This window comes from Misgurnus anguillicaudatus, chromosome 6 (assembly GCF_027580225.2).
Source record: "Misgurnus anguillicaudatus chromosome 6, ASM2758022v2, whole genome shotgun sequence".
In the NCBI taxonomy this organism is placed as follows: Eukaryota; Metazoa; Chordata; class Actinopteri; order Cypriniformes; family Cobitidae; genus Misgurnus; species Misgurnus anguillicaudatus.
Genome location: NC_073342.2, coordinates 21,748,899 through 21,760,876, shown reverse-complemented (window position 1 = coordinate 21,760,876; position 11,978 = coordinate 21,748,899). Strand labels below are relative to the sequence as shown.

The window sequence follows — 11,978 nt, the reverse complement described above, 5'->3', positions numbered from 1 at the left end:
TATGGGGCGTGTGGAGAAAATTGACTTTATTTTTATTAACATTAGTTTAAAACGGACTCAATGCGTTTGCTGCACCCTGGTATATGTTGGAAAATTGTAAATAATCACATGTGTCGTTTCTATAAAATAAGCATATTTTATGATCAAATAACCATAATAAAAATGTTTGTAATGGTTCTATGTAAATATTTGTTAATAAATGCTCTTGCCTTTAAGACAATGTTGTCTTTCGAAACAAGCAAGTTCATTTTAACAAAAGTTATAAAAAAAAAATTGTTGATTCACTTTTGTACCATGTCATTTACAGTAGTTCCGAGTGTAAAATTAGGCTAATAATAATAATAGACTAAAATCATGTCCCTTTCTCGATCCGAAGCCTGGCTGCAGCCTCTATAGAGGTTACATATATGCAGGCTGCATACGTCATCAAGCCTGGTTTATTTAAGTTAACTGAGCATTACATTCGCACGTCATCAGCATATTACCAACAATTTACGATTAACTAATTGTTAATATTCGGATTGAGAAACGTTTTCCACCCCAAATGACGACTGTCTACTGCCATCTACTGACCAGTGAACGTATCACAGTAGATTACTGCAATAAGAAACATCACAGGCCTTTTCATCTTAAGATATTTTATACATTTAATAACTAGATGTACTTTATTTTACAAAGAAAATAAACAAAGAGCAATGAAGGAACCAAAACACAAATTCTGGCATTTTGATAAAGATTATATGGTGATGCCTGTGGTTTTGAAACGGTTTGTTCATTCCCTGTGCTAATTAAAGTGGAAATGTGTCATTTGCATATCATTTGCACTCTCATACTCACACATGTCCTCCAGACAAGGTTGAGCTCCAGAAGCGGGATCACAACATTTTTGGAATGACTCAGCCCAGCTGACAAAACAAAGATGGTCTGCAATGCATCACTGTATTCCTCAAGAAAAGCCATAACTTACAAACTTCATTTAAATATTGTTTTACACATAAAATATGAGTGATGCGTAATATATATTTTTTGCTTTGCAGGATATCTGTTTGAAAATTGGATGCTTAACATTAAAAAAAACATTAAATGATGATGTCATTGAATCATTACTGAATCGTAATTGTGTGACTGAATCAATATGGTTCTTGTATCTTACTTGATAGAGCATAGTGTTAGCAGCACAAAGGCCAAGGGTTCGATCATACTGAATGTGTAGTTTGAATGCAAGTTGCTTTGGATAAAAGTGTTTACCAAATGGTGCAAAGGCAGAACATCTACGTCAATATCCATCTCTCTGCAAATCATAAAAAACATTTATTCATTTATAATAAACAATAATTTCAGGAAAGTTATTGGTAGAGCATGGCACTAGCAATGTTTGATTGAAGACAATGTACGACTGTACACAATCCCTTGTAAACATTTTAAAATATTACGGTTTGATTTTAAACATTTTCTCATCAACAAAGAAAAACAGCAATATTGCCTATAAAATATATTTCTGAGATTGGGCAAAATGTTGCATTAATCAGATTTATTTTTCTTTCTAAATACAGTTTTAAAACACAGATATCTTATGCAAATATAAATCAGGAAACAAAACATTACAGATATTATCAGGAGAATAAAAATAACATCTATGGAGTGATAAGCAATCCAGGACATTCTGAAAGATTGTGTTCGTAAATGAGGCGCTCCACCGTTCCTCATGACAAACTCAATCCAGAAGACGGCACGATCAAGAGGTTTCATTGGCTGATCATGGTGAAGTCTGGACAGTCTCTGCATGTTCTCTTTATATGATGAGTTATATAGCACTTCTTCCAACGCATGCAGAAAAACAGTCCTGTCCAACTCGGCAATATCCACAAGTTTAGCCGTGCCTCTAACCTTCATTCTGAACAGATTGTCAGGCTGATCAAATACTAAAGGCAGACCCAAAATAGGCACCCCATGGTAGATGGCCTCTTGAATTCCATTGGTACCTCCATGTGTTATAAAAACCTTTGTGTGGGGATGTCCGAGTAGATCGTTCTGTGGTAGCCACTCCACAAGTAATGTATTATTACCAATATTGACCGGCCGAGGTCCAATGTGTCTCCAAATGATTTTCTGAGGCAATTTTGCAAAAGCTGCAGCAATTTCCTCAGTGATGTCCTGTGGGAGATATCTAAATAAAGTCCCTAGAGACATTACAATGAGGCCGTGCTCTCTTGAGTTTCTCACAAATTCTTCAAGGTCAGCTGGAAGTGGCTTTGCAGGTTTGCACTGGAAGCCGGCCATATAGATGACATTCGGCATCGTGGGTCGTGGAAACTCAAAGATAAAATCATTTCTCATTAGCCAGATATCTGCATTTTGAAGGATGGAAGTGTAATGAATTTCTTCACCGAAGTACTTGTTACAGAAGGAGTGGTAGTGTGGGATGACCAACCTGGATTTAAAAGTTTGTTGAATAATGTATGTCATTACATTCCGCACTCTTTGACTGAAAGTCATTTTATCCGTAAGCTCCACTCCTGGTACAGGCACATAAGACAGAGGTGAAGGAGCTATATCAAAGTGTGCTTCACCATGCATGGTCCAACGTGCATTTAATACAAGTGGCAAGCCGAGGCGGTGGGCCAGGAACACTCCACTTCCAAAAGATGGATCCGTCAGAACAAGGTCATACTTTGCATCTTGGATTGAATCCATTAAAGTTTGATTTTCAAATATGTTTCCCATCATAGCAAGCAGACTCAGATGAATCTTTTCAAAAACCTTTCCAGCCTTTATAGTAAGCATGAGATGAGTCCAGAAATACAGTTTCTGTCGTTTGAAAACCAGTATCTCTTTTGTAAATGTGTCGAGTAACTCTAAAATAGTATTGTCGTCATAAACAGTTATTGAAGTGTAAAACGGAGACTCCTCCTTGATATACCAGCTATTCGATGATCTCAAGACAGTCACATTGTGGCCCCTTGCGTGTAATTCTTCGATAAGGAAGTTCATGTTCACCCAGTGACTTCCATCTACTGGAAATACCAACACTTTACCTCCATACACTAGAGGTAATATGCTCAAGCATGCTAAGAAAGTGACAGGGGTGTAATGCATCTTCTCTTTTTAACCTTTGATTAAAGAGAACAATCAGGTGAACATAATGCATTATAATTCAGCTATGCAAAAAACTCAATTTTGTTTAGGGAAAATAAAGCCAATGAACTTTACTTACCTCACAAACCGGAGTTTAAAAGCTGCGCATAAAAATCCAACTTTGGTACTGACTGAGTTCAACAACTAAAATGGAGGCAAAACAAGTGCAGTCCTGCTAATATGTGAATTTAAATGGGAGTGACACCGGTTATGTAAGAGGTAATCTTTGAACAAAAAGAGAATGTTCAGCTTGTTCAAATGTTTTGATAAACAGTATGCTTCCCGTCACATCCTGACAAAGACGCCCCACACACAGAGAAACACAGAGGGATGCCCTGGTTGCTCAACGCAACAAGGACATTTAAAGATATATCTTTACATCAAAACAAGTTTCCTTCCAAACTCACGGCAGGAGGGCCGAGAGTCCACAACAGCCCTTATAAGAACCAGAACGTCCCATTGAACTCAGTGTACTCCTCACCGAGTCACATTTAGTTTTCAAACACAACATCTTCATGCAGATTGTAAATCTGCAGCCAAAAGTCTGACTCTCTCTTCTCCTCCTTTTCTTCCTTGCACTATTAGTACAGGACATTCTAAGCCTTACCAAATGTAAAAAGTCATAGCACACGCAAATAACAATGTAAAGTGTTCATGTTTCCTATCATTGCAAAGGTTTCAGTGCGACTGGTACAAGGGTCTTATTCATACAATAATAAAAACAAAGAATAAAAAAGGTTTAACAGAGATAAAAAAAACATGACTTAATGCAAGGGATGTGTACCCTACTTCAGATGTATACAGGCAAGGTGCCCCCCAAAGGTTTATAACATCCAACTACTCCAAATCCTAATTGTTAAAGAGTATTTACATAATGTTTATTTGATCTGGGTTTATTTGATAAGGAAAGTTGGCAAATGTATCTGGGAATCTGTAAACAGATCTTGTCATTATCTCTGGTCATTATCTCTACTATAATTAAGTTGTTATGTAGTCACATGATTTACTATATCAAGTTGGATGACGCCAACTTGGACCTCTGATTATGGTTTAAGTTTTGTATTAAGTTGTCATTTTTGGGGATTTTAGCTTATTCACAGCATCCCCCAGAGTTAGATAAGTCCATACCTTTCTCATCGTGCGTGCAGTAACTCTGTCTGACGCAGCTCATGCTAGCTTAGCTTAGCACAAAGTCCGGAAGCGAATGGCCCCAGCCAGCAAACCGCCCCCAGTCAGCGACAAAATAACACCAACATTTTCCTATTTATGTGTTGTGATTTGTATAGTCACACCATGTTCAAATAACAAGGTCATATGAGACACAGCCATCTTTTAACCGTATACATACTGGGATCTATATTCTCAGAAGGCGAAGCACTGCTACTTGGGCAGAGTGATTTGCTCGCAGCACCCGAGAAGCCCCCTGGTGAGGAGCAGAGAGTTCGGTCAGAGTTGTCAAATCACTCCGCCCAAGTAGCAGTGCTCTGTCCTCTGAGAATATAGATCCCAGTATGTATACTGTTTAAAGATTGCTGTGTCTCATATGACCTTGTTATTTGTACACGGTGTGACTATACAAATCACAACACATAAATAGGAAAATGTTCGCTTTATTTTGTCACTTATTTGGAGCAGTTTGCTACACTCTAAAAAAACAAACGGTTCTATATAGCACCAAAACTGTTGCTTTCAATCGTAACGATAGAAGAACCATTTAGTGCCATATAGCACCGGTGAAGCACCAGTGAAGCACCAGTGAAGAACCAGTGAAGCACCAGTGAAGCACCAGTGTAGAACCATAAAGGGGCCATATAGCACCACATATGGTTCTACATAGCACTATATGGTTCTACACAGGTGCTTCACTGGTGCTTCACTGGTTCTTCACTGGTGCTATATGGCACTAAAAATGGTTCTTCTATCGTTACGATCCAAAGCAACAGTTTTGGTGCTATATAGAACCTTTTTTTTTTTAGAGTGTAGCTGGAGCCATTCACTTCCAGTCTTTATGTTACGCTAGGCTAGCGGGGGCTGCATCAGACAGATTTACAGCATGCATGGAGATGAAAAAGGTATGTATGGACTTATCTTACTCTGGGGGATACAGTGAATAAGCTAAATTCCCAAAATGTATGACTTTCGTAATCGAATGAATGAGTTCAATATAAACATGAGTTAAATAGAATGATCAAACATATATCCAAATTCCACAATTATATCTAAATTTAACAATTACCAACAAATTCATAAAAAGTTTTATTAATGGAGTCAGATAAAAAAAGATGTATATTTATTTATAAGAAAATGTATTTAAACTAATCCTGTTATTTTGTGCAGAGGAAAGACAGTAACGCGCAAGAATCCTTCTGCCGCACCATTGGCTACTGTCATTGGACATCTTTGTCTGGAAAAAGACAGCTCCAAATTTTTGTTTAATTTGTTTGCACAGTCGATCATACAACTGCTTTTCCCATTTTAGACCCATTTTTCGCGCTATGCTAATGCTGTCGCTCAGACTTTTTGGGGTGGTTTCCCGGACAGGGATTAGCTTAAGACAGAACTAGGCCTTAGTTTAATTATGAAATATAACTAGTTTTACCAAACGTACCTTACTAAAAACATTACTTGTGTGCATTTTGAGGCAAAACAAAGGGCATTGATGTATTTTAAGATATGTCAGTGCAAGTCGTTTTCAGTTTGGACAGCTCTTACATTTATTTTAGTCTAGGACCAGTCTAATTCCTGTCCGGGAAACCGCTAGGGTGGCCATTCGTGCCAGTTCCGCCGGACACGTCCCGAACATGTTTTCGGGTTCGTTCTCCGGAAGTCGCGTTGCTCGACCGCATACGTCATCGAGGTTCTCACATTTTAGTTAAAATACATTAGAAAATTAAGATTTATTTCTTTTAAGACATACAGTCATTGTAGTTTCATTCTTACCTTGAAATGTAACTGTTGCTTTTCTGAAATTAAACCCGAAATATTAAACCTTGATGACGTATGCGGTCGACCAACGCGACTTCCGGAGAACGAACCCGAAAACATGTTCGGGACGTGTCCGGCGGAACTGGCACGAATGGCCACCCTAGAAACCGCCCCTTTGCCACTCAAAGTATCTAGTCTGCCTGGTAAGCCCTTGATTAGCTGGATCAGGTGTGTTTGATTAGGGTTGGAATGAAACTCTGCAGAGACACCGGCCCTCCAGGAGCAGGATTGGACACCCAAACCACCATCATTGTGATTAGTGTTTGCATTTCAAAAGCTCATTTGCATTTTAAAGGACACACCCCAAAACGACACATTTTTGCTTGCACCTATAACGTGGAAATTTTAACAAGCTATAATAAATTATCTTTATCTGTTTGGTATCTTGAGCTAAAACTTCACATATGTACTCTGGGGCACCAACTACTTATTCTACATCTTTAAAAAAATCATAATATGACCCTTTTAACCCCTGATTAAGTATAAACAGTGTGAAACGTGAAACTAAGCCCTATTCTGGTCATTTATTTATTTGCAATAATTCTTCCCAACACTAGATGGCGTTAAGGAGCGCTCTTTAATTTAAGCTCAGTCTGATATGATAAAGAGAACTGTTTATGATAAAATGGAAGAATCTATGTTTAAGAAGTATTCTCAGTGGATTAAACCAAGCAATCTGAAGTTTGGTTTTCTGCAGTAGCAGTGCATGACAACAGCGCCGCGCGAGGCGGACACTAATAGGATTACTAATGGCGCAAATTTATGAGGTAAATACCTTTACTTAAAGTGTTAAACGTTGCATAAATGAGTTTGGTTAAAAAGTGAGTGTAATAAAAGTTAGTAGTTATGAATGTGAAAACATCACTTTACCTGAAGAGGAGGTACGAGACAAGGTGTCCGTGACGTTTCTGGTCAGTGTGGGTTTGGTTTGACACGGCAATATAGGCGAAATGACACAATATAAAGAATGACACTCATGAATATTAATTATATTTGCCCTAATTAGGGCAGGTTGTAAAACAATAACTTGTTAGATACTGAAAGCCATATGGACAATGAGTACAACCAGGGCCGCATTAAGAGCTCACTGGGCCCCGGGGCTATGAATTACTGCAGCCCCCCCCCCCAACACCACTTTAGGTCACCAACTACAGAGAGAACACATTTTTCTAAAACACTGCTGAAGTTGTTTTACATAAATATAATCTAGAATAATTCAGAATAACAGTTGCACAAAAAAAGCTGTTAGATTAACACTAACCTGTAAACATGACTTACTAATAGCGAATATAGGGGTGGGCGATGAGCTAAATGTTTTATCATTATACGAGTCATTTTATCTAACAATAATGATATACTTCACAGTCAAGTTATATTACTTTTAATAAGAATTTTATCATATGGAAGTTTAATGCCAATAACATTTCAGAATTCTTTTGACCAATTTCCATATCACAAAAAATAATAGTCACTTAAGAAAATAATCTCAAGCTTACTGATGACAAGAGTTACAATTAATAACAATAGAACAAAGGCACACAAGAAATCGACCTACTTGAAAAACTTAAAGCACTGAATATTATATTGTGTAAAGTAATCAAATATACAGTACCTATCTTTCACTATAAATTCAACATTCATTCTTATTTATTTTACAAAAGTGATTCAGTCAATGGCAGTAAATTACTTTATTTCTGTTTGATTTATTTATTTATTTATATTTATTTAATGTTTTTTTGACAGGGACAAATGGATAAAACATTGCTTTATAAAAAATACAAAGTAGATTCCATGCATACAGGTTTATAGCCAAGACTAATTTGCAACCCCTGTCCCTGGTTAGGCTTGTAAGGTTAAAACAGAGATTACAGAGTATTGAAGCACAAATTTATAGATATTAAAATATATACAATAAATACATCAAATACATCAAATAAGATGTGGGCTTAAATAGATGTAGTAGTCACTACACAGAATCTAAACAAATTTATACATTAAGTTGTAGCCTGTATAATCAGCGTTCACAAAGTTGTTTCAGTTTTAGCCATTGCTTTAAATGTGTATTAAAAACCTTGAGTCCTTTCAGTGTTTTAATTTCTGATGGTAAAGCATTCCACCATTTTATGCCATTTTAAAGTGATGTCTGACCAAATGTTGTTCTACGTTTTGCGACTATACAGCCTATACAGTGCGGCGCGGCTTTTTATATTGCTAAGCAACCACCGAGTAAGCTGTCTTGTCAATCAAATATTGACGCGTGAGCGCTCTTTTACTGTTAAATGTCATATTAGCAGAAACTTTAAAAATAGGACGCTTGCTCTGACCTTGTTTGAGGGTGAGAGGTGCACAAAGACGCAGGAAAAAAGTGAGCGAGTGGAGTCCGGTTCTTCAAAGCCCTTGTAAACTTCCCTTACCACAACGTAAGGCCCGCCTCTCCCCTCATTCGCGGACAAAAGCTAAGCCAAACTTTGAACAATTTTTAAAAGAAATTAAACAATATGGTATTACACTGGACAAAATCAAAAACAAAAAGGCAAGAAAAACCCATGAAATTCTTTGTTATTTTAAATTGTTATAACTTACCACTGGCAATTTTTTTTTCTATTTCTTTTGCTTATTATTTATTTTTTAACTACTCTATATTCTATGTTTACTTGATATTATATTGTTGCGAGTTGTATATTTTTTTTTATAACTCCTTGTATATTTTTTGAATTTCTGAAATAAACTTTCTATAAAAAAAAAAAAAATAAAAAAATTCTTCAAAAGCGCGTGCTGCGGCTGGCGGCAAAAACCTAATTTGTAGGGGGCGTGGTAAGGCTTTGGCAATCAGATGTCTAGTAGCAGTCAATCTGCTTCACAGCCAATCACGGGCCCCCTACTTGTTCGGGCCCCGGGGCTTTAGCCCCGCCTAGCCCTATGGTTAATGCGGCCCTGAGTACAACATGTACAAATCTGTAAGCTTTAATTGAAGCACACTTTAAATATATTAATTATACTTACTTTTACAGTAATCTCATTCTTTTGACTAAAATGCTGTTACGCCAATTACAAATCCAGTTAAAGTATTTTAATTTAAATTTATAAAAATATCACAAAATAGAGTTAACTGAAATGTCAAACATTACTCACGTTTTACTTTCTTCTTGAGTAAAATCAGACAGAAATATCTAATTATGTAAACAATCACAAATAAAAACATGAAAATAGCCACCATTAAAGTCAAAATAACATCTATTGAGTGGTAAGAAATCCAGGACATTCTGAAAGATTGTGTTCGTAAATGAGGAGCTCCACCGTTCCTCATGACAAACTCAATCCAGAATACGGCACGATCAAGAGGTTTCATTGGCTGATCACGGTGAAGTCTGGACAGTCTCTGCATGTTTTCTCTGTAAGATGTATTATACAAGACCTCCTTTAATGCATCTAAAAATACGGTTCTGTCAACAGTTGAAATATCTACAACTTTTGCTGTTCCCTTTGCTTGCATCCTGGAGAGATTGTCAGGTTGATCGAAAGCTAAGGGAAGACCCACAATAGGCACCCCATGGTAGATGGCTTCCTGAAGTCCATTGGTGCCTCCATGTGCCACAAATACTTTAGTTTTTGGATGTCCAAGTAAGTCATTCTGAGGGAACCAGTCCACAATCAAAGTATTATTACCAAGGGTGGCAGGCAGTGGTCCTGTGTGCCTCCAGATAACTTTTTGGGGAAGCTGGGCAAAAGCGGCAGCAATCTCATCATTTAATTCACTCAGAAGCTGACCAAAAACAGTTCCCAAAGACATGATGATGAGTCCATGCTCTTCAGAGCTCTGCACAAATTCTTCAAGGTCAGCTGGAAGTGGCTTTGCAGGTTTGCACTGGAAGCCGGCCATATAGATGACATTCGGCATCGTGGGTCGTGGAAACTCAAAGATAAAATCATTTCTCATTAGCCAGATATCTGCATTTTGAAGGAGGGAAGTGTAATGAATTTCTTCACCGAAATACTTGTTACAGAAGGAGTGGTAGTGTGGGATGACCAACCTGGATTTAAAAGTTTGTTGAATAATGTATGTCATTACATTCAGCACTCTTTGACTAAAAGTCATTTTATCCGTAAGCTCCACTCCTGGTACAGGAACATAAGACAGAGGTGAAGGAGCTATATCAAAGTGTGCTTCACCATGCATGGTCCAACGTGCATTTAATACAAGTGGCAGACTGAGGCGGTGGGCCAGGAACACTCCACTTCCTAAGGATGGATCTGTCAGAACAAGGTCATACTTTGCATCGTGGATTGAATCCATTAAAGTTTGATTTTCAAATATATTTCCCATCATAGCAAGCTCATTCCGATGCATCTCTTCAAAAACCTTTCCAGCCTTTATAATAAGCATGAGATGAGTCCATAAAAAATGTTTCTGTCGTCTGAAGACCAGAATCTCTCTTGTAAATGTGTTGAGTAACTCTAAAAAAGTATTTTCGTCATTTACAGTTATTGAGGTGTAAAACGGAGACTCCTCCTTGATATACCAGCTATTCGATGATCTCAAGACAGTCACATTGTGGCCCCTTGCGTGTAATTCTTCAATAAGAAACTTCATGTTCACCCAGTGACTTCCATCTACTGGAAATACCAACACTTTACCTCCATACACTAGAGGTAATAGGCTCAAGCATGCTAAGAAAGTGACAGAGGTGTAATGCATCTTCTCTTTTTTACCTTTGATTAAAGAGAACAATCAGGTGAACATAATACATTATAATTCAGCTATGCAAAAATCTCAAGTTTTAAATTAGCCTATTTAGGGAAAATCAAGCCAATGAACTTTACTTACCTCATAAACCGGAGTTTAAAAGCTGCGCATAAAAATCCAATTTGGGAAATTACTGACTGAATTCAACAACTGAAATGGGGGTAAACAGGTGCAGTCGTGCTAATAGACCTTTTGCGAGTAGACATCACAGTTACGTCACTGCAAGTCGCATACATGCACACATCTCATCTTAGTAGTTCTGTATGTAATTCCTTTCCTTTCTTTGAGGTATTATAATTCTATTTATTATTATTTATGAATAACACACTTAACCTATACCTTCCCCTAGTTGTTCTATATTGTTTTGTTTTGTTTGTTTTTCATACTCTTGTTGTTATTGTTATAATTTGTCATTTTTATTCTCTGTACAATGTTTTGAATAATAAAAAAAAAATCTCATCTTAGTAGCCAAGCCATTTAAACTTTAAATATATTTTAAAAATAAACGTAACGTGATGAAAACGCTATGAGAAACATTTCACTAAAGGGAAACATAAGGGGGAACAGACTTCGGCAGAACCCGGATCCATGTCACCAGTTGCTCCGCTCACAAAATGCTTAATCTCTGTTTGCAAACACGTAAAAGGTCTATAGGCTATGTGGATTGTTTTGGGAGTGTACAGGTAAAACGTTATGCCAATTATGTAAGAGTTAATATTTGAACAAAAACATCTTCAAGCTTGTTCATAATACTGTTTTGAGAAACACAAAGATGTGCCACCTTGTTGCGTTCTGATGTCCAAACTAAAAACGTAATCCCCATTTTTGATGCACTTTTCCCATGTAGCTTCAAATTAAAACTTGATGTCACAAAATATAGAAATGTACGTTTTGTTTACATTTTACTCATTTTCGTCATTAATTTATTTGCAATAATTCCTCTCAACACTAGATGGCAGTTAAGCAGCGCTCTCTTATTTGAGCCCATCTGATATAATAAAGAGAACTTTAAATTTAATATATATATTGAGGCAGGGAGTGATGTCATGCTATATAGATTGATTGCCTTCTTCATGGTGTTTGAAAAATTTAGTTAGATAATCACTTACAAAAG

General features: G+C 37.0%; 2 protein-coding genes across 3 annotated transcripts; both read right to left on the bottom strand.

Annotated features, from left to right (window-relative positions):
• Positions 1 to 1,302: 1,302 nt before the first annotated feature.
• On the bottom strand, positions 1,303 to 11,073 carry ugt5a5 (UDP glucuronosyltransferase 5 family, polypeptide A5). 2 transcript variants are annotated; one of them, XM_073868768.1, is made up of 2 exons: positions 10,946 to 11,073; positions 1,303 to 3,110 (listed from the first exon to the last, which is right to left on the bottom strand). In XM_073868768.1, exon 2 carries the CDS (start codon positions 3,094 to 3,096, stop codon positions 1,522 to 1,524), a length of 1,575 nt encoding a protein of 524 aa, XP_073724869.1. In that variant the 5' UTR covers positions 3,097 to 3,110; positions 10,946 to 11,073; the 3' UTR covers positions 1,303 to 1,521. The 2 variants fall into 2 exon arrangements, with proteins under 2 accessions (XP_073724869.1, XP_055048390.2); XM_055192415.2 differs by lacking the exon at positions 10,946 to 11,073 and adding an exon at positions 3,215 to 3,368.
• LOC129433774 (UDP-glucuronosyltransferase 2A2) lies at positions 9,069 to 11,079 on the bottom strand. The gene is made up of 2 exons (XM_055192417.2): positions 10,946 to 11,079; positions 9,069 to 10,830 (listed from the first exon to the last, which is right to left on the bottom strand). Exon 2 carries the CDS (start codon positions 10,814 to 10,816, stop codon positions 9,245 to 9,247), a length of 1,572 nt encoding a protein of 523 aa, XP_055048392.2. The 5' UTR covers positions 10,817 to 10,830; positions 10,946 to 11,079; the 3' UTR covers positions 9,069 to 9,244.
• Positions 11,080 to 11,978: the final 899 nt, after the last annotated feature.

Coding starts and splice junctions, on each gene's coding strand:
- ugt5a5 (XM_073868768.1), bottom strand. CDS start 3,096: ATGCATTACACCCCTGTCACTTTCTTAGCATGCTTGAGCATATTACCT.
- LOC129433774 (XM_055192417.2), bottom strand. CDS start 10,816: ATGCATTACACCTCTGTCACTTTCTTAGCATGCTTGAGCCTATTACCT.